This window comes from Alexandromys fortis, unplaced genomic scaffold (assembly GCF_014885135.2).
Source record: "Alexandromys fortis isolate MF-2015 unplaced genomic scaffold, M_Fortis_MF-2015_v1.1 scaffold_210, whole genome shotgun sequence".
NCBI lineage: Eukaryota > Metazoa > Chordata > Mammalia > Rodentia > Cricetidae > Alexandromys > Alexandromys fortis.
The window spans coordinates 1,543,505-1,564,228 of record NW_026068101.1 but is presented as its reverse complement, the minus strand read 5'-3'; the positions used below and the strand labels follow the sequence as shown (position 1 = coordinate 1,564,228).

The window sequence follows — 20,724 nt, the reverse complement described above, 5'->3', positions numbered from 1 at the left end:
TGGATGTAGCTTGAGCATATGTGTTACCCTCCTCCACGGTAACCCAGTTTCTCCAGCAAGGCTGCACGTACTCCAGCTGGGCCACACCTCTTAATAGCGCCACTTCCTATGGACCAAGCATTCAAACATACATCTATGGGGGTCATACCTATTTAAACGATCACAGTTAGCGAGAACATAAAATGAGACTAAGATGTGAAGAATAGAATAATACTCATCCACTGGGGGAAAGAGTGTCAGAAATAAATCTTTAAAGGTAAGTTAAGCATGAGTAATTCAGCCTAAAAGGAAAGAATATTTGCATGAAGAAGTGGTTTCAAAATTTATTATATCTATAATTGTTAGGAAAATAAATATCTAACAGGTTTTATTTATTTTTAAAAACATGCTTCATTATAAAAATGTTTGAGATGCTAAAAGGCTAGGGAAAAAACAAAGCTGTTGACAATTATATGATGAGATTATATTTAGAAAATTTCAAATAAATCCTCTTGTAAAATTGAAATTTCTAAGCACTACACACCTTTATTTAAATACATTTAAAGAAAGGAGAGCTATGGAAGAAACTCATGTTCCTTATTTAGGTCTCAGTTACTAATAATGGTCTGTGGTGTTTATGTTTTGGAAAGATCATGGTCGTGAGTCATCATATAAGATATTATGCATATTCTAAAATGTAATTTCCGTTTTTATAGTGATAAATTAAATGAATTGAGACGACAAAAAGAGAAATTAGAAGAGAAAATTATGGATCAATACAAATTTTATGACCCATCTCCTCCTAGAAGGTACCACTAATCAAATTTTATGGATCTTGTTTTTAAGAAAACCTTATCTGTAGTATTGTTGAGGCTTTTCATTTTATGAGGTTATTGTTGAACTTTAGACTAAGAATTCTTTTAATTCTATTAGGAGAGGCAACTGGATTACTCTAAAAATGAGAAAATTGATAAAGTCCAAGAAAGATATTAATCGGGAACGTCAGAAATCTCTAACATTAACACCTACCCGCTCAGACTCCAGTGAAGGATTTCTTCAGCTGCCTCATCAAGATAGTCAAGACAGCTCGTCAGTAGGGTCAAACTCTTTAGAAGATGGCCAAACTCTGGGGACCAAGAAGAGCAGCAGTGAGTGCTAAGTGTTTAAACAGAGTATTGATTTAAAATCTTGTCTAAAGATTTCTTTTAAAAAACAACTTCCAACAATCTTTTAGCTTGATGAATGATATTTCATTTTGACTTTGTTTCTAAAATTAATTGCAGACTACAGTAGTGCACAACTACCTGGTTTTCTGACATGTACATAGAGATAGATGTCATTATACTAGAAAAGTAAAATATATAAAAAGAACATTGAAATAACAGCTTGGCTATATTTGCTCCTAAAATGTGCTGTTAAATAGGCTTCACAGAGGAATTGTAAGGATAAGAAATAAGAATGAGATTTCATTTCATTAGTATTTATAACTTACACAAAATAAGGTGCTTTATAATACGATTTTTGCTCATATGCTTTGGGATATAAAATTGGAACACAGTTATTGTATTGGGGAAGTAAAGAAAAATAAATACTAATTTGAAGAGGTATTATAGAATTGTTTAAAGTTAAGGAATATTTGCTAAGGTTTGATTAAAATGAAATAAAGATAGGGAAATGTAAATGTATAAAGTTATAATTTAGTTTTTGTTAGACTTAAAGTCCCACATAATACTGATAAAATTTATAGACTTTTTAGTTCATTACTGCTGGTGTGTGTTTTAGCTAAATAGCAAAACCAAAGAAAGAGCCTGAAAAGTATATATTTTAAGAAAAAGAGAAAAAGAATTCAATACTCAAGTCTTGGAAAATGTCTACAAAGTTGATTGTATTCTCATAAAATACCTGAAAAGTATATACTTTGATCATCATCACCAGTGTCACTAAATTCATACATGTCACCAGGTGTGGTGATACGTACATACCTGTAATCTCAGTGAAAGCGAGAAGATTGGAGTTCAGAATCTTCTAGTGGTATATAGCAAGATAGCAAGTTCAAGGCCAGCCTGGCTACATGAAACCTTTTTTTTTTTTAAACACAGATTTTTCTGTGTAGCCCTCCTGCCCCTTGCCTCCTGAGTGCTGGAATTGAAGATATACACCACCACCATCAGGCTTAAAACAGTCTTTCTAACAGACTATATTATTCTTTTGAAATAAAAAGTAAACAAAGGCAGGTGCTGCTTCTCTCAGAAGTAGGCTATCCATGTGGATGGCTCTCAAAATGCTCAAAAAAAACAAAAGGTACAATGTTATGGCCTCATGAATTGTCTCCAAAAGGAGGTGGTATTTGGACGGTAACATATATTTCATAATACAGTTTTAGCAGCCTAGATAGTCAATCAGTGATAACAACAAAAAATACAGATGCATACATAGCTTACGTCTCTAGAAAGCAGTACAGTCCTATAGCTCCATGCAAGATGATTATTACCGGGGTCTTTTGCCATCTAGCCTTGTTCCCCTAATTGATAAGTACTGGTGTGGTGAGATCGTCAAGTTTTCCTTTTCACGTAGCTAACAAGTCAGCTTATTTGCTACCTTCAGACACAGAACTATCTGGCATCCTACTAAGAAAATGTAATATATGTCCTTAATTATTTTAAGTTACAGATGTATAATTTAGACATGAGCTCACACACACACCACATGCTGCAAAGGTCTTTTTTTTTTTTTAAATATTATCCTATCTGCCCAAAGTGTAAGTTATTCTTTCATACTACCTCCTGGACAACCATGATAAAAATCAGAAAGAAACAATATTCTCCTTTTCTTCAATTGTTCGATTTTAGATTTTGATTTTTCAATAAACATAAACTCAGTACTAATGTACCCTTGATATATGTATGCTTTGGGAAAAGAACATTATATGTCTCAAACATAATTGCCATGAGAAGAATCACATCCCTGGCAAATTTTAAATTTTTTTTATCCTGTCCATTTTGGAAGAATGTCTGTCTGTCATGTCAGTAAAGCAGTCTTTGAAAAACAGCTGAAAACAGAAAAAGGAAAAAAAAGAAAAGTATCACACATGACATGTGCATGCTGCACCCATTCAGCTTTGTTTCAGCTAAGTGTCCATTTTTACATTGCTTTTGGTTCATTCCTTTTTGATCATTAAGACCAGCTATGTTTACCAAGCATGAAAAGATATATGTCAAATTAAAAAGCTTAGATGAATCATGACTCTGCTCACAGCAGTCAGACAAGTTAAGAAGCTAGTTTAGTTTGCACCTCTTTCAATGAATACTTAGCAGTTTATAAAAAAAAATAGCTTTTAATATTTATTTGCTGATGACAACCTTCTGAGAAAGAACATAGTTATTAACGTTGTATATAATGCTTTCATAAACATAATTATTTTTATATTAAGCCCTACTGAGATGTAGCTTAGTGTTTGTTCTAATGATTCCTATACTTGAGCAATAGTCCTTTAATTCACAAAAATATTTTTGTGGAGTGCTTCCTTTTGTATTTTTTTTGCATAAATCTACCCTATGGGCCCTTCAAAATACATTTTAAATTTGTTGTTTATTATTATGTTATTTTATGTGCATGAATGTTTTGCCTGCCCTTATGTCTGATATCACATGCATGCCTGGTGCCTTCAAAAGCCAGAAGGGGGCATTGGATCCCCTGGAACTGGAATTGCAGACAGTTGTGAGTTACCATGTGGGTGCTTGGAATTGAACTCGGGTTTTCTGAAGAGCAGTCAGTGCTCTTAACTGCTGAGCCCTCTCTCTTTCAGCCCCCAAATACCTTTAAATGTTTCCTTCCCATTTTACTTCCCTTGGGGTTCCGTTTTTGTTTTTTGTTTTTTTTTTTCTTTTCAGAACTTAGTGCTAACACTTATTGCTGATGTCAGACTATTCTTTTTCCTCCTTCTCTCAATCAACTTTTTGTAAAATGAGCCTGATATACCTGCTGTTTTATCTTTAGGAAGACTTGTTGAAAGAGTGTATATCTCCACAGCGCTGCTAAACAGTGCACTGGATTCCAGTTGAAATCAGTGTTTTCTTTATTAAACTTTAGGAGACTAACAAAAAATAGGCTTTTTTAAAAAGCTCATTTTGCTTTAAATATCTAACCACCCTAATTTTGGTTGATATGTGTGTATTATCTGCATCTGTATAAGACATAGATACACACACACACACACACACACATATATATTACTAAAATTCTCTTTGTGGGATATGTGTGTTCCTAACTTTTTTAAAGAAAGCCTTTAAACTTAAAATTTTTAAATAAAATAGATGCTTGTGATTGTGAGCCTTATATGCTTCATACTTTATAAGCCACTGGTAGCTGGATTTTAAAAGTGTACTATTACAGTTTAACTAGGAAATTTGGTTTCTTCCTAAGTAATTCTAAGCAGTTCCTGTTTTTATAGGACTGTAGCCAGTGCTTTCAAAATACATGTTCCTCATGGTTGTCTTCAGTGCTTTCTAAGTGTTTACAGTATCAGAGTGCATGCTTCCTGTTTCACTATCCTCAGCAGTGTGAGGTATTAGCTGTAATGTAGCGTACATAGTGAGACCAACATTCATTCCTGTCCTTAATTTCAACATTTAACTCCCATCTGTTCTTCTCCCTTTTTTCTTTCATTTCCCTGTTTCTGTTTTTCCTCATGCTCTGACATTAAAGTGGTTGCACTGAAAAGACTGCCCTTTTTGAGGAACAGACCGAAGGATAAAGACAAAATGAAGGCCTGCTACCGTCGTTCCATGTGTAAGACTTTATGACAGTTCAGCTTCTTTCAAATGACCACACTGGCTTCCATCACTAATTTTTCACTAACCTTTCTCTGGACTGTACTAATTGCTTATTTTGCAAAGTGCAGTCTTCCTTTAATATGAGGAGCTGGAAGAATATTTTTTCAGAAAGGCATTGAATTTGCATTATATGTATATCCATACATATATATGCATATGTTTAGTAATACATGTAATATACTTGTAAATGTCCAGTGCATTCTTAAAACTGGCAAAAACAAGCAAACTTAATTTTATATGCCATACAGCTTTTTCCCCAAAGAAGTTTAAGGAAAAATATAACAAACCCTTCAGCATTAGGAATTTATTTTCTTAATGAACCTAATTAAATGAATGAATGAATGAATAAAGTGGCCTATAACCCTTGAAAATGTTTGTCATTCTTTATGTAATAATCATGGCTTTCTCTTTTTAAGTGAAATAGGTAATGACATAATCACATTAAATGTCTGTTACTTTGAGTATCTCTTTCAGGTTTTTATACATTGCTATATTTACTTGAGTTATAAAGATGAAGAATTTATTCAGTAACCTGCTCTGACCAAGGACTCTTTTTCATTTTCAATAATGTCACTGTAATACTGCTCTCCATCTTATTTCATTCCATTTTGCCACCACAAAACTACATTGTGAAGGCTTCTAATTCATAGCACAAAAGCATGGCAATTGTATATAGTAAAATTCCTTTCTGTCTTCTAAAGGCAGTGGGGTGGGGGTGGTAAGAGTCCAGGAATTTATCAGCCTTTGGCATCATTTCATTCAGTTGAATGCATGTCATTACTCAAATGGGCTTGTAGTTACAGTTTGGGGCCCATTTGCATTAATTCATAGACAAAACCAGATCATTTATAATACAAAATAGAAGTAAGAGCCAGTCCATTAACCATGCTGATTCATTTGCTCTCATTTGCATCCCAGCCATGAATGACCTGGTGCAGTCCATGGTCCTAGCAGGAGGACAGTGGACAGGTAGTACTGAAAATTTGGAGGTCCCTGATGATATTTCAACGGGTAAAAGGAGAAAAGAATTGGGAGCTATGGCCTTCTCTACTACAGCCATCAACTTTTCAACTGTCAACTCCTCTGCAGCCTTCCGATCCAAGCAGTTGGTTAATAATAAAGGTATAGGCCGTCTGCTATTTGCACTGTGCTGTGATACTGTTGGCAACGGAAATTCTAATATGACTTTCCTATGTACTTTTTTTTCCTCAAACAACCTGAAGTAACTATCAAGCCATGTTTAGATTTGATATGGGGAAAATGCCAAGTTGTTTCAAACTTTTAAAATAGTATGTAAATAATCAAAATCTTTCATAGGCCTCCTCTCATAATAAATAGCTAATGAGGTTACATGAAGAGAAGAAAACCAAATAAAAAGTGGAGAAGAGGAGGGAGTCGTATGTTTCTTCTTAAAACCCAAAAGCACTGCAACTTAAGAGAGCTACATAGAACCACCCAGGCTTTTGCTTTGCTTTGCTTTGCAGGGTTACAGAAGAAATTGTTTTATTGCTTCTAGTGTTTTCTTAACAAGTCAGTTCTTATCAGAGCTACTCTTTTCTTCTAGTTCCAGTTTCTACCTGAATCTGTGAATACATTAAATCAAGATGCACTTGTGTGACTGAAAAAGAATATCCACATTCTGTATAAATATTATAGCAAAATTGTTTTAGTACAAAATATATTTATATCCATTTTGCTATTTCATGTAGATACTACATCCTTTGAAGACGTAAGTCCACAGGGTATTAGTGATGATTCTAGTACGGGATCCAGAGTTCATGGTAAGCAACGAACTTAACTGAGATGGTATATGTTAAATACTGAATGGGAATGCTGAGATGCTTGTAGTGAGTCAGTGGATGTGGCATCACTTCTGTTTCTTCTGATCTAATATGCATTCTTCCCTCTTAAGATTACTGTTTCATGTGAATATTCTCTTTTAATCAAGGTCATTTACAAAGTATGCCTACATAATCTTCAGAAGTAATTTTGTTACCATTCTCAAATACAGTTAATTATAAGAGTTACATTTCATCACTGGGTTTTAAATACTTATTTTGATAAAAGATGTTAGATGTTTTAATTTCTATTTGGAAAGTCCTGTTACTAAATAAAATTATTACTAGTAACAAATAGATAACATGCTAAAAGAAACTTTATGAGTAAGCAGGTATGTAAGAAGTTACATGGAGCAGTGTTAACTGTATAGGTTCCCTTGTATAGATAAGAATATAAGATGTATGAGGCTAGAGAGATAGCTCAGCAGTTAAGAGTGCATACTGTGCCGGGCAGTAGTGGCACACACCTTTAATCACAGCACTTGGGAGGCAGAGACTGGTGGATCTTTGTGAGTTCAATACCACCCTGGTCTACAGAGTAAGTCCCAGGATAGGCTTCAAATAAACCCTGTGTCAAAAGAAAAAAAAAAAGGCATTCCTACTACTGTTGCAGAGGACTCACGTTAGTACCCATCATCCACAGGGAGCAGTTCACAAACTGCCTCTAAATTCAGGGGAACTGACTCCCTCTTCTGGCCTTTACAGACACTGCATTCACATGCATAAGTCCATACTATATTCTATAAAGAATATAGGTTATTATATGTTATTATATGTTATGTTATTATATGTTATTAGAGCCAACAGAAGGCTCACACAACTACTTGAGTTCAACCCACAGAATCCATTTAATGGTGGATGGAAAGAAAATTCCAGATTTTCCCTCTGACCTACCTCCATGTGCACAGGCACTTGTGCATGTAAATGATAATAATTATAAATTAAAACTTTTCTTAAATATGTAGGATGTTGGGGGCTAGGAAGATGGCTCAGTAGTTCATTTGCTACTCTTGCAAAGGAACTGGATTCAGTTCCTAGCACCCACATGGTGGCTTACAACCATCTGCAACACCAGTTCCGGAGGATCTGATGCCCTTCTCTCACTTTTGAGGGCATCAGGCACAAATATGGTACATATACATTCATACATTCAGGAAAAACTCATACACATAAAATTAAAACAAAATAATGTGGGGCGTGTGTGTGTTGCTAACAGAGTAGATGGTCACATTCCTCCACTTCATGGCATCTCTGAAGCATGGAGGTCCCTTACCTCTTCTGTTGTAAGTTACCAAATCTGTAGCATTTGGCAGACATGAGGGGAACATGGAATTTTATTAAATTGAAAAAGTTGTGGTATCCATCTCTAGAAATCATTGTCAAATATAAATGTGATCTTTTTCCTCCTTTCTTTATCCCTCCCTCTCCGTCTTTTAATTGCAGCTGTTTTTCCCGAAGTGCCGTGTTTCAAAGCATCTTAGTGAACTACTTAAAGATGTCTTTTCTTTCTAATCTGTATGATTCACCATTCTGTGAGCATGCCCAGGCTGAGACAGTATGCATGATCATTTTCTCAAAGCCTTCTGTGGCCAGCATGTAAAATTCAGTGCTATCAGATGGATGTTTCATTATACTGTCTCCTGATTTTTTCATTTAGCTTCAAGACCAGCCAGCCTTGATAGTGGCAGAACTTCCACTAGCAATAGCAATAATAATGCTTCACTCCATGAAGTCAAAGGTATGCTGTAGGTAAATTAACTCATGTGCTCCCTCTGGTTTCCAGTATTGTTTACAAGTAGGACAGTTCAGTGGTAGAGCACCTTGTGCTTAGTATGCCCAAGGCCCGTCTGAGTTTAGCTCTAGAACAAGAGTGGAAAAGTTGGAAATGGGATGAAATTTCTGATGAAAAGTGAAAAATCCAAATTATCTATGTTTGAAACATAGTTCTCTGGAATGCTTGCACTTTTACATTGTGATACAGATGTATTTCAATGTAGAAAATGTAAAATCAGGAGCATTTATTTTGGTTTCAGTTCTTCATTTTCACAGATAAAATAGTCTTCACTGTAATCTTTGTTTCAGAATTATCCGTAGGCCCGTATTTTCAGTGACTTTTGTGCTTGACATCTAAATGGGTGTCCTTCAGTTTCTTCATGGTGCATGTGCATTAAACTTGCCTTGTTTGTATTTTAGAAATATTGTTAGCTTACTTTGTCAACAGAATACATACCTCTTTTTTATTTTTTGTGTGTATATGTGTATGTCACAAAGGAATTATATGGATGCACATATGGCTCATATAAAGAATTATTTCAATATTCTTTTATTTTGTCTTTTAATGTGTATTCCAAGGTGAGGGTTCTAATAGCTGGAACCCTTAACTAGTACCTTTTTCTTTAAAATATATTATTGCCTTTACAGACTCTTGTGCTTGTTAAACACTTCCATAGCTATTCTCTATGCTCTAGAATTGTACAACTACAATGAATGCATTTGTTTTTGATTATAACATTATTTGTCTTAGTCATTATTATAATTAATTTTGTGACTTATTACAGTGATCAGAAACATGATTTTGAGGGGAATTAATTTTTCTTTTTATAAATCATATCTGACAATATAGTCTGAAACTATGAAAAATCCCTTCTGAGTTGAAAATATAAGAAAATCTTAGTTCTAAAAATAATATAATTTTAGAAAATTCTTCCATGACTGCCTTACTCTTTATGATGGAATAATTTTCTATCATGATGTACTGTACAGTTTATTACTGATAATCTGTCCTATAAAGGAATAATGCATATGCTTACAAACTTTATTCTAGAACGAATGTCCCTGCTGTATGATTTAACCTCAAGTAAACTTTTAAGGTTATGTGGTAGCAGTACTAACAGTGAACATCAGAACCAATCAGATATTCCAGATATTGAAGAAAGACTAAGCCACACATGGTGACATACCTGTAATCCCAGCATTTGGGATGGTGAAACAGGAGAATTGCAAGTTCTAGGCCAGCTTGGCGTACATACCACGTTCCAAACAAGTGTAGGCTATCCAGTGAGATGCTTTCTGAAATACTTTGTTTTCTTTTTTATGGGACCTGTCTATTTTATGTTTGACTTCCCTTTGTGTATGCTGTTTAAATTTTTTTTAGACATTTTAGAATTTTTCCTTTAATATGAAATCTTCGAATAAGCAATTGAATCAAGACTTCATAAAGATAGAATTAAAATACTTTTTGCATTTAAATGTTTTGGGCTTTAACATTCTGAAATAATTTGAAATACCTTCTTTTTGTAAACTGTGAGATATTTTATAGTTATTAGAACCTAAATCATTAATGTTTATTACTCTATTCATTTAGTCTTCAGTATATTGAATGATTGTTTAACGTGAAACTTTCTTTTGGCTTTGACTTTGGTGATAAAAGTATATTTTGCCCTTATAGAACTTAGAATATTTGTCAGTTTAATAAAACCAGAAAAGCAGCTGTGGCATGCAGTTCTTAGACTGAGACAAGTAAAATAGCTTTCCTAAGCATGTCTAAGTGAAGTTTAGAGTCAGTATGGCTACTTACAGAATAAGAGCTCTGCTAACAAATTTTACATAATATTATTATCTCATTTATATTATTCAAGTCTCAACATAGCATTTACTCCGAAAGCAGGTGCAGTTAATAACCAAAGCAGGCCACAAAGCCACAGCAGTGGAGAATTTAGTCTGCTTCATGATCATGAGGCTTGGTCCAGCAGTGGTAGCAGTCCAATCCAGTATCTGAGAAGACAGACCAGGTCAAGCCCTATGCTCCAGCACAAAATGTCTGAAACAGTAGAAAGTCGAGCACATCACAAGATTAAAGCTGGTTCTCCTGGAAGTGAGGTTGTTACCCTACAACAGTTCTTGGAAGAAAGCAACAAGCTTACCTCAATACAGGTTAGTTCAACAAATGGTGACCTTGGTTTAACACTAGTTAAATGTCTTGTGGATGAGCCTTAGAATTTTTTTTTAATTATGGAGCACTAAGAGATAACAGCACCTCAATAGTGTATAGTTCAGTTTATCAGGAGACTCCATATATGGTAATCTGTATTGTTTTTTCTTCCAACAGTTGAAGTCCTCAAGTCAAGAGAATCTTTTAGATGAAGTAATGAAAAGTTTGTCTGTCTCTTCTGACTTTCTGGGAAAAGACAAACCAGTTAGCTGTGCCCTGGCCAGGTCAGTAAGTGGAAAACCTCCAGGGGACCTCTATGATAGACGGACAACTAAACCTGAATTGTTGAGACCGGGTCCTCGAAAAACTGAAGATGCCTCCTCCATTAGTTCTGCAGGGAAACCTACACCAAGCACTCAAGGAAAAATAAAACTAGTAAAAGAAACCTGTGTGTCAAGACAATCAAAAGATAGCAATCCTTATGCCACTTTACCTCGTGCAAGCAGTGTGATCTCTACTGCTGAAGGAACAACACGAAGGACCAGCATCCATGATTTTTTGACCAAGGACAGTAGACTGCCCGTGTCAGTTGATTCAGCACCACCTACTGCTGATAGCAGCATCACTGCAGCATCTAGTGAGTACCATTTACAGCAGTGGTCTTCGGATGTGCTGACACATGCTGGAGGGCGTCAGCTCCCAGGTGATTTAGCTGCAGACACATCTGAGTCTCTTTATACCCAGACTAGAAAACCAAAACCAGGAAGGCCACATTTTCTAAGACAAACTTTTGCCACTGTCAAAATGTCTGATGATGCATTTGGAATATCAGCTAACAGTAGTCATGGGCCATTTACTGTGGTTCATTCATCTCAGCCATTTCTATCCCTGAACACAGAGTTGGTTAGTAACATAAGTGGGTTACCTCCAAAGTCACTCACTAGAGTAACTGACCAGGTCTCTGCCTCTTGGGATAAAGCTGCACAGAAACATAATGAACAGTTCTGTGATAGTCAGAACCCTAGTAACAGTAACCCACAGTCCTCTGTAGATAGCAACAGTCTTCTCACTCCTGCCTGCCTCTACCCTGATGACTCCGAAGCTGCATTATCAGTTTCAGAGGATAGTCAGACTGTTTGGTATGAATATGGTTGTGTTTGATCAAAATATGTTGATGTTATTTGCTAGGTTAATATTTTTAAGATTGTTACATAGAGTTCAGCTGTATAAAAAGGCATGTATATAAACATGTGTAACCACACCAAAGTCTGCATGAAATAGTAATTACATTGTACATTTTTGCACGCCTTTAAAAATCCAACCATACATGTTTTTCTTTCACATCTTTTGTCACTTGATAAAGATATTCTTTGATATCATGAAGCATGTTAAAATAGTTGCATGTTCTGTTACCAAGAAAGCGTATCCAAGTCGTTTTTTGGCTGCTTCTAAAAAGAGTGTTCATTTGCTCTTCCTGCCTCCTCTGTCTCACTCTTCTTTATTTCCTGAGTGTGCACTTCATGTTGCATATGTACAGTATTAATAATGGAAATGGTTTTGAAAATGTCATTTTCTTTTGTCACTTAATCATGTTATCTGTCCTGTTCTCTTTTCAAAGAAATAATTCAACTTTATTTGGACTAATTCTCATATTCATAAAACATTGTTCAAGTTTAAAATATTGTTTAATCATAAATGTGTTATTCTTAAATTTTTCCATCAAACTTAAATGTGATTTGCACAGTGACTAGGAACATTTGTGTTATATTCACCTTCTTGGTGCCGATCTTTTCCTGCTAAACACAATAGTTCAAGACCACTATTTTTTTTTTTGGAATCCCTTAATAAATTTTTTCCAGTTTTTTTACATATGAATCAAAGAGAAATAAACCTAGTTATTCATTATCTTGGGACTTGTATTTTTACTTCTATTCAGAAGCATAGCAAGTTTTTTTAAATGATGAAAAATTTAACTTGTCATTTACTACTAAATTAAATGTGTACATCTACAATGCAGACTCTTTAAAAGTTAATACATTGTGTTAGAGTATAAAATTAGGACTTGGGAGAGTAAAAATAAAAAAGTATATAGTCTTTATTCTAAAATTTGTTGTATTAAAAACATAGTCTGAGCCAGGTGGAATGTTCCTTGAATCCCAGCATTCGGGGAAGGCAGAGACAGGTGAATCTCTGTGAGTTCAAGGCCAGCCTGATCTACAGAACAAGTTCTAGTAGAGGCTCCAATTCTTTTTTTTTTTTTTAATTTTATTAAGTATACAGTGTTCTGCCTGCATGCATGCCTGCAGGCCAGAAGAGGGCACCAGATCTGATTACAAATGATTGTGGGCTACCATGTGGTTGCTGGAAATTGAACTCAGGACCTTTGGAAGAGCAGGCAGTGCTCTTAACCACTGAGCCATCTTTCCAGAAGGCTCCAAATCTATAGAGAAACCCTGTCTCAAAAAAAAAAAAACTTTAAAAAAGGAAAAAATATAGTCTGGAGCTAGAGAGATGGTTCAGTGATTAAGAGCACTGATTGCCCTTCCAGAGGACCTGAGTTCAATTTTCATCACCCACATGGCAGCTTACAACTAACTGTCTGTAACTCCAGTTCCAGAGAATCTGACACCCTCACACAGTCATACATACAGACAAAACAACAATGCACACAAAATAATAAGTAAATTTTTAGAAATTTTTAAAAAAAAAAAACAAACAGTGTTGCCTGATGTAGTAGTATATGGCTTTAATCCAGCACACCCAGCACTGTGGGAGGCAGAGGTTGGTGATCTCTGAATTCCAGGCCATCCAGGGAGGAACCTTGTCGCAAACACTCCAACCAAAAGCAGAAAAGCAAGTCTTTAGCTCTCCATCCCCCAAAACAAAACTCATACAAGATGGAGATACTATTGATAAACATGGACTCCAGTTTCATATCATTTTGTCTTTCTGTGTTCATGTCACTCTGAAGCAAATCAGCTTCAGTCTCTCCAAGTATTTAAAAATTCATAATCCTGACTGACTTATTTCTACAGTATATATAGCTGTCTCAGGAGTGTTTTTCCAATTTTGATTCAGCTTAAATGTTACTGGTAATAACTCAGCCTAGGTGGGTGCCATAGGCACTCTATGAGTGAAGGAGAGTACTGTACACTCACTGTATTGCACTGTTACTATTAATACTGGATGGAAGGGAACATCTTCAACAAGTCCTCGTTTAATTAAATTTGTATTGTTTGTAAAAAGGTTCTCCTCTTGTATGTACACAGGGTCACTGGGTGGGTAGACCCTTCTGTTTATATCGCTGCCCCTGCTTTTCTTTTCTTACAGCTACTATTAAAACAGTGCTGGCACAGGGACCAGACAAGCACATGCGCAGTTGTATATAGTTCAGTGCCACCTAAGACAGTTTCTGCGTGAATAGAGCATTGCTTTGTACTATCAGTTTTTGTTCAGTCAGTATTAATAGTTCACATATTTTTGTGCTATTATTTTTACTTTTTTCATAGCCTACTAACAAAATTCAATGGTAAACAGCTGATATTAATGGGGACTATATGACAGAAATGCTTTACTTAGTTTTTGATATCATAAAACTGGCCTTTGCACTTTTTACATTTAAATTGTTGCTAATTTTGTTAATTAAAACACATTTAAATTATGTATTTTATTAAAAGCTATATGGGTTGTTTTATAAAAGTAAACTTAAGTACTTTCTCCCTATTTCTGTAAGGATATATCCAGCATGCCTGTAAGACATGTCCATGTTTCCTGAGGGTGGCCTAAGATCACAGTGTAGACTTCCTCCAGAAAACATCACATGCTATGGAGCCAAGGTTTCGTCAAACACTATTCATGTGTCATGTCTTCAGTGGTGGGGGACATAGAGTTCGTAGTAATCATATAGGAAAAATGTTTCCCAAGAGATGATTATGTCAGCATTAAGGAAGCACCTGTGATCAAGCCACCTGCATTTACTTCCCCTGAAATAACTCCATGTCTTGTAACTCACAAAGATGTTTAGAAGATTCAGTACCCTGATTTCATAAATAATAAAACTGATAGCTTTTATAATTCCTGGCCTGGCCTTTTGTAAATTATATCCTTATGACTAGTGTGATCCTGAGCAGCTTTGGGTATAGGTATACCTCAGCCCTGGTGTTCACAGTAAATAGTACCACAGTGTAGATGTTTCTACTATTGTACTGCGAGACTTTCTAACATAAAATGATGTGATGACCATTACCATATTACTATAGTATAAGAATATGGTAAGTATGCAAGCCTCTGAAACCAAGATGGAGAAAAGGTAACTCTTAAATTTATAAAAAATAGTTACCATGTTCATAGCTGTGTTGCTTACAGCTTTAAAATATTTTTTAAAAAGGCTTCATATAAATAGATATCTGTCAGATTAATAATTTTCTGAGGTTCAAATTCCTCTATGTCCTGCTCATTGAGCACTTTTATCTTCATGAATTGTGTTATATTTACCCTTTGACTAAATAACATGAGCTACTTTTCTCCCACAGATGTGAACAAAGTACAAGAAAGCAGAAATTCAAAAAGCAGGTCTAGGGAGCAACAGAGCTCCTAATTCAGTGACCCACTGCATGACGTGGGCCAAGTGGTGAGTTTCCTGCTTGACTCATAATTGAAATTGGTCTTATTTCTACAGACTAACAGAATTACATATGATAACAGTGCATACTGCATTAACAGATTCAATTTTGCTTGCTGAATCCATTGACTCTCTCTCCTGCTTACTTAGTAAAGACTGCCATAGGTCTTTGCCTGCCTGTGTGGGTGGCAAACCTAAGTATTTTCTCTCAATTTATATTTAATTTTAGTTGTGAATAATGTGAAGTCTGTCTTCTATGCGTTACAACTTCTGAATAATGGGTAAGCATGGACTAAATACCTATCTTACACAGAACAGCTTAGATGTTGCCTTTGGTTTTCTGTCATTCTCATTTCCATATAAATAGCTGGTGCATGCTGTTGTTACACTAGCTTCGCTGAGTTTATATCCCTCTTATCTTCAAGCTGTTCTTATATTTTCTTTCTTCTTTCTGTCTTTCAACAAAATACAGAGAGAAAAGTGTCCTTCAGTTTCTCAGTATGAAGACTTTATTTCTGAAGTAACAAGACACCTTGCAACTATAGGAACTATTAAAAAAAACATAAGGCGATTTTAACACATCCCTTCGTGAATAGAGCAGGCAAGAATACAAACTTCATTCCTTCCTTGAATCAAGGAGCACTACTGGATCCAACTGCCAGAAGTTTTAGAAGGCTTTAGATACTAAACTGTACAGTGCTTTAAGCTCTACTGAATAAAGGACATTCTCTCACTAAGGATGAGTGTTTTAAGGTCAAGTATTCTGAGAACAGCCTACTTCTTTCAACATTTATTAATTTATCCATGTTTGCTTACTGCTTCTGCTAAGTATTACCCAAAAGCTAGCCATTTCTATTTAGTTGTGTAAATCTGAATGAAGTGCTGTAGTATTTTGTGGGAATGTACTATATACAAGACACAGAGAGAACTGTTCTGGCATGTCAGGGTTTTTTTGGTTAGCAGACTGCATGTGTTGGTACGCTGGTTACTGGTTTTGTTTTTATAGCCAATTGTTTGGGTGCACTGCAAAGAAAATTCAGTTCATAAGATATGCAGAAAATTCCATAATGACATATTAGAGTTATAAAAACTGTATGATATTAATCTTACAACTTTCTCTGCTAAGCTGCACTAGGCATTCATAAATGGATCCAAAATAAAATAATTTTTCTGAAACTTTTTTTAGTGAGATGGTTTTCCAGAAAATAGTATTCCCAAGATAAAGCAATTGTGTTTTAACTCATTTCCCATCTTTGCTATTGGGTTATGTATGTGTTTTTTTAAACGTGAGAGCTGATTATTGCTTAACAAGTTTTCTTATGGTAAAATAATGTAAATCATTTCTATGATCTACATTTTTTCAGGAACTCATTTACTATTAAGGTTGTCGTTTATTACTAAGAATTTTTCTGTTTTTGTCCTTTATATTATATTAAACTTGATAACTATTATAGGTAACTTTGAAATATTTGTATGTGTTTGTTACCTTAAACATTTGGGGAAAAAAAGCACAAAAATGTAGATTTAGTTAACCCAGAGAAACACGAATTTTTTTAGTAGTAGCAATTTTATATCACAGTTTTATTTTCTTATGAAGTTCAAAAAACACATTGCTACTCATTAAGACAAGTTCATTATTTAACGTAAAAACCAGAATAATCTTTTGAAATAAAAAAAAATACTATTTTTATTTTAACAGTATACTTCTTAAGCTCTTACTACCAGCTCTAAAGAACTTTTTGGAATAATTACATATTCCATAACGTGGTTTTATGGTGTGTCATCACTAACCCAGTAGCCATGACAAAGGTCTCTTTTCTTTGCTCCCCATCTTTGTCTCTCTCCCCCTCCCCCACTCTCTGTAATAGGCCACCTTTGGAAAGACCATCAATAAAAAAAGACATAAAATGCTTAGTTGACCAGAAATTGAAAGTTAGAGAACTTGGATTTATTTAATTCAGTGTTGCCATAATGTAGGCTTTTCCAGAAAATAATGCTATAAAACGAAATCACTTTGAAACTCTTGAATGAAAGGTGCTATATATATGTAAATACAAAGGATTCTTACTGAAACCCAAATGCTGCACAACAGAAATACTGAAAATCTATTCTCTAGACTTGGAAATCTCACTGCATCATGAGTCCTTGAGTTCAAGTATCAAATTGGGAAATGGGTACATGGCAGTCTAGAGACATTTGCATGTAAAATATGTAAATTCACTTGATCGAGAAGTTGAGAGTAAGTATAGAATTATGTTTTAGCTAAAAATAGTAAGTGGGTAAGTTAGATTTATATTACTAGCATCCAATTTGCACAATTAGCACACATCCCAGGACAATTCATGAGTGTGAGGTGACCTAATGAGGGTGAGTGATAATGCAGTTTGACCTCGTTATACTAATACCCTAAAGCAGAGCCTGCTGGTTAACCAGCACGACCACTTGAGCTGAAAGCGTCTGTGGTGCATTAAAGTGGAGTAGGCCGACCCTGAGAAGAAGAGAAAACCAAGTGAATACAATGAAACTATTAAAATGTTCATTATTCATTACCGTCCTCATACTGTTTCAAGAAAGGACTAAACAATAACCACAAGAAGTTTTTTTCTAGAAAATCTAGTTCAGAAACAGACTTCGTAGGAAGCTAAGCCAAATAGAAATGAACCAGAACTGATTTTCTAAACAGGCTTAAACCTGCCTTTAGTTGTCTGGTTCTTTCTATTCCTTAACCAACCCCTAAACCTCTAAGAACACTTTAAAAAAGGCAGAATACCAGCACCAGCCCAGAACTCTAATAATATGCCTCCTGGCTGGCCATGGCAATGTTTTGACCCAAGTTTTTTGAGTTGGTGGTTACCAAAGAGTTCACAAGACAGGTTCATGTGCAGCACCTTTCATGCAAGGCATGTCAAAAGCCTATTTAAAAATCACTGTGTATTATAGAATTGTAGCCACCTCACAAATGGAGCACTACAGCCTGTACTGTCTTTAACAGTTCATGTCAGGAAGTGAAATCAATACTGTACCAAACCTGGAATTATAATGGGAATTATGTATTCTAAATTACTTTTGTACTTTAAGTTACTCTTTATGAGAAAAAATTGTTTTCTTTACAGCTATTTGTCCTGAGATGTATGTTTTTCTTTCAGTCTTGAATATGAATACCACAAAAAGAGCCCATTTTATAATATAAACCTTGATGTACACGTTAAGCTATTTGGACAATGAAAATGCCTTAAAAGGAATGCTTAATAGATAATGTTGCACTTGTAACATCCTTCGACAAAACCTGATTTTAAATTGTCCTTTTCATTTCTACTAGTTTTTTTCTGTGTTTGCCATTGTACTCACAACTGTTATTAAGTACCAAATCAAATAAAAAGCTGTAACATTTTCTTAAAAATTAATGCTAAAAGGGAGGTAGAGTTGAATGGCAAAATGGTTTTACTTGGTGGTGCCTAATATCAGCCCCAGGATTCCATGCATGGCAAGATACCATTGTTTGAATTGTCTTTCACAGTCACTTTCCCCCCTCCTTTGATTCTCCTTACAGATATATATGCTGGATTAACTGATATAAAAAAATAAAAAGGTGAATTTTTTAAACAAATTGTTATAATCATTTTAAAATTGCATATTAGTCACGTGTTAGTTTTTGCCCTGGAGAACTTTTTATTCTTTATGTATTTTACCCTAATCATTTTTGGTTATTAAGAGGCTTGAGGAGAAAGTCAAATTTTGTCAATCCTAAAATATGTTTAAATGCAATCTATAGTCATTTCCCTTATCCATGAAGGGTATGCTCTAACACTCCCAATGAATGCCTGAATCGGCTGGTCTTTTTGTTTTCTTTTTCCCATACATTAACACTGAGAGCTTACATCATAAATTAGGCACAGTAAGGGGAACAGTAGTCACTAATAATAAAACAAAGGTATAACAATACTGTTTGGGATTTTTGTTTAGTTTTCTCAGGGTTGATTTTGTTTTTGTGTTGCGGGGTAAGGGGTACTGCTGGAGATAGGCTGGCAGTCTACCACTAATCTGTAGGCCAGCTCCTTTCTCAGAACTTGTTATTGTGCTGTCTGCACTCTCCTTGTGTGTGACATAAAATAACTAGGTGGGGAGACGATGTGATATAGGAAATATATTGTTGAACTAGTAGGTAAGGGTTGTTTGAACACCAGCACTGTGAGAACAGGTAGTGTTTATGGCATGGATATGCTAGGCAAAGCCATGGTTCAATGATGACTTCTCCTGCCACTCAAAATGGCATGCAATTTAAAACTTACTGTTTAATTTTGGAATTTTCCATTTAATTTTGGATCACTTAACTACAGGTTACTAAAATGTCAGGAAGTAAAACTGCCAAGAATGTGACAAGCTGCAAAACTAATCTCTTTGTAGGGGCAGGAGTGATGGTTCTGTGAGTAAGAGCACTGGCTGCTTGCTCTCGCAGAGGAGCCAGGTTCAATTTCCACGTGGCAGCTCACAACGGTCTGTACCTCCAGCTCCAGGAAATCCCAATGCTCTCTCTTGGCCTCCACAGGCAATGTACACAGGTGGTGCACAGACATTCATGCAGATAAAACACATAAGATAAAAATAAACCTTAAAAAATAATTTTAATGTTTTATTTTTACTTACACACCTGAGGCAGCCAGCTGAGTCTTGCCACATCATTCTTCCAAAGCCTGTTTTCACTACCAACAAGGCATCCAAGGTCTACAAATTCTGGTCCTGATCCTTTATTTTATGTACCTAAAACTGCCTCTTTTTCTTAGAGATAGAATACGGAGCAGATAAAACAAACAAGCATGGAACCTCTAAAACAAGGCAATCATCACTTTTATTTTGCCTTTCTGAAACACAAGCTGGTATGAATTACAGAACCTCTACTAGATAGTATTTTTCAAAGATTAAACAAAACTATAGTTCTTTTAATAACATCTCACTTGATTGTTAGGGAGATAGTGGCAAGAGCAATTTTTATAGTCTAGCCTGTGTCAGATCCTCACTGAATAAACAACTAAATTTTTCCTAGTTTTAGTTTCTCAGATGCCATAACTGAAAGAATATTGCATTAGGATTTTCTAGAGGAACATAACCAAGAGAATATATATTACCAAGGGGATTTACTAAATCAGCTTACATTTGGCCTGGATATCTGAACAGTGGCTGTTTTACATGCTGGGAAAGTCTGAGAACCTGGTAGGTGCAGAAGACCTAGAAGATTCTTGAAGAGCCTCTGATCTGAAGCCCACATGGGCAAATGTTGATAAAGGATGGCAGTAGCAGCGATGGGACTCACCAAGGAGCACTGCTTCTTCCTGGAACTTCTGAGTCTAGGCTGTGGGTGTCTTCCTTCCTCACTTAGTCCTTCCTAGATATGTGCTCACAGACCTGCCCAGAGGAGTGTGTTTTCTCATCAAATCAAATTCACAACCAAGATTTACCATCACAGAGATTAATAAAGTTATTAAAATAGGATAGTAAATTAGGATAGAGGACAAAAGAAACTGACAT

At 35.4% G+C, this 20,724-nt stretch overlaps 1 protein-coding gene across 7 annotated transcripts in view; it reads left to right on the top strand.

Moving 5' to 3' along the window:
* Ccdc88a (coiled-coil domain containing 88A) overlaps positions 1-18,605 on the top strand; it is a 139,952-nt gene extending 121,347 nt beyond the window's left edge. Inside the window, exons 24-33 of one of the 7 annotated variants that reach the window (XR_007588959.1) lie at positions 696-788; positions 913-1,127; positions 4,684-4,767; positions 5,730-5,933; positions 6,521-6,592; positions 8,307-8,387; positions 10,314-10,582; positions 10,758-10,864; positions 15,113-15,210; positions 15,674-18,605. Coding sequence is in view for 6 of the 7 variants with exons in the window: in XM_050123856.1 (XP_049979813.1) it covers positions 696-788; positions 913-1,127; positions 4,684-4,767; positions 5,730-5,933; positions 6,521-6,592; positions 8,307-8,387; positions 10,314-10,582; positions 10,758-11,741 (2,002 nt within the window). In the remaining variant the exon portion in view is untranslated. The other 6 variants (XM_050123859.1, XM_050123860.1, XM_050123861.1 and 3 more) reach the window with 6 other exon arrangements.
* Positions 18,606-20,724: the final 2,119 nt, after the last annotated feature.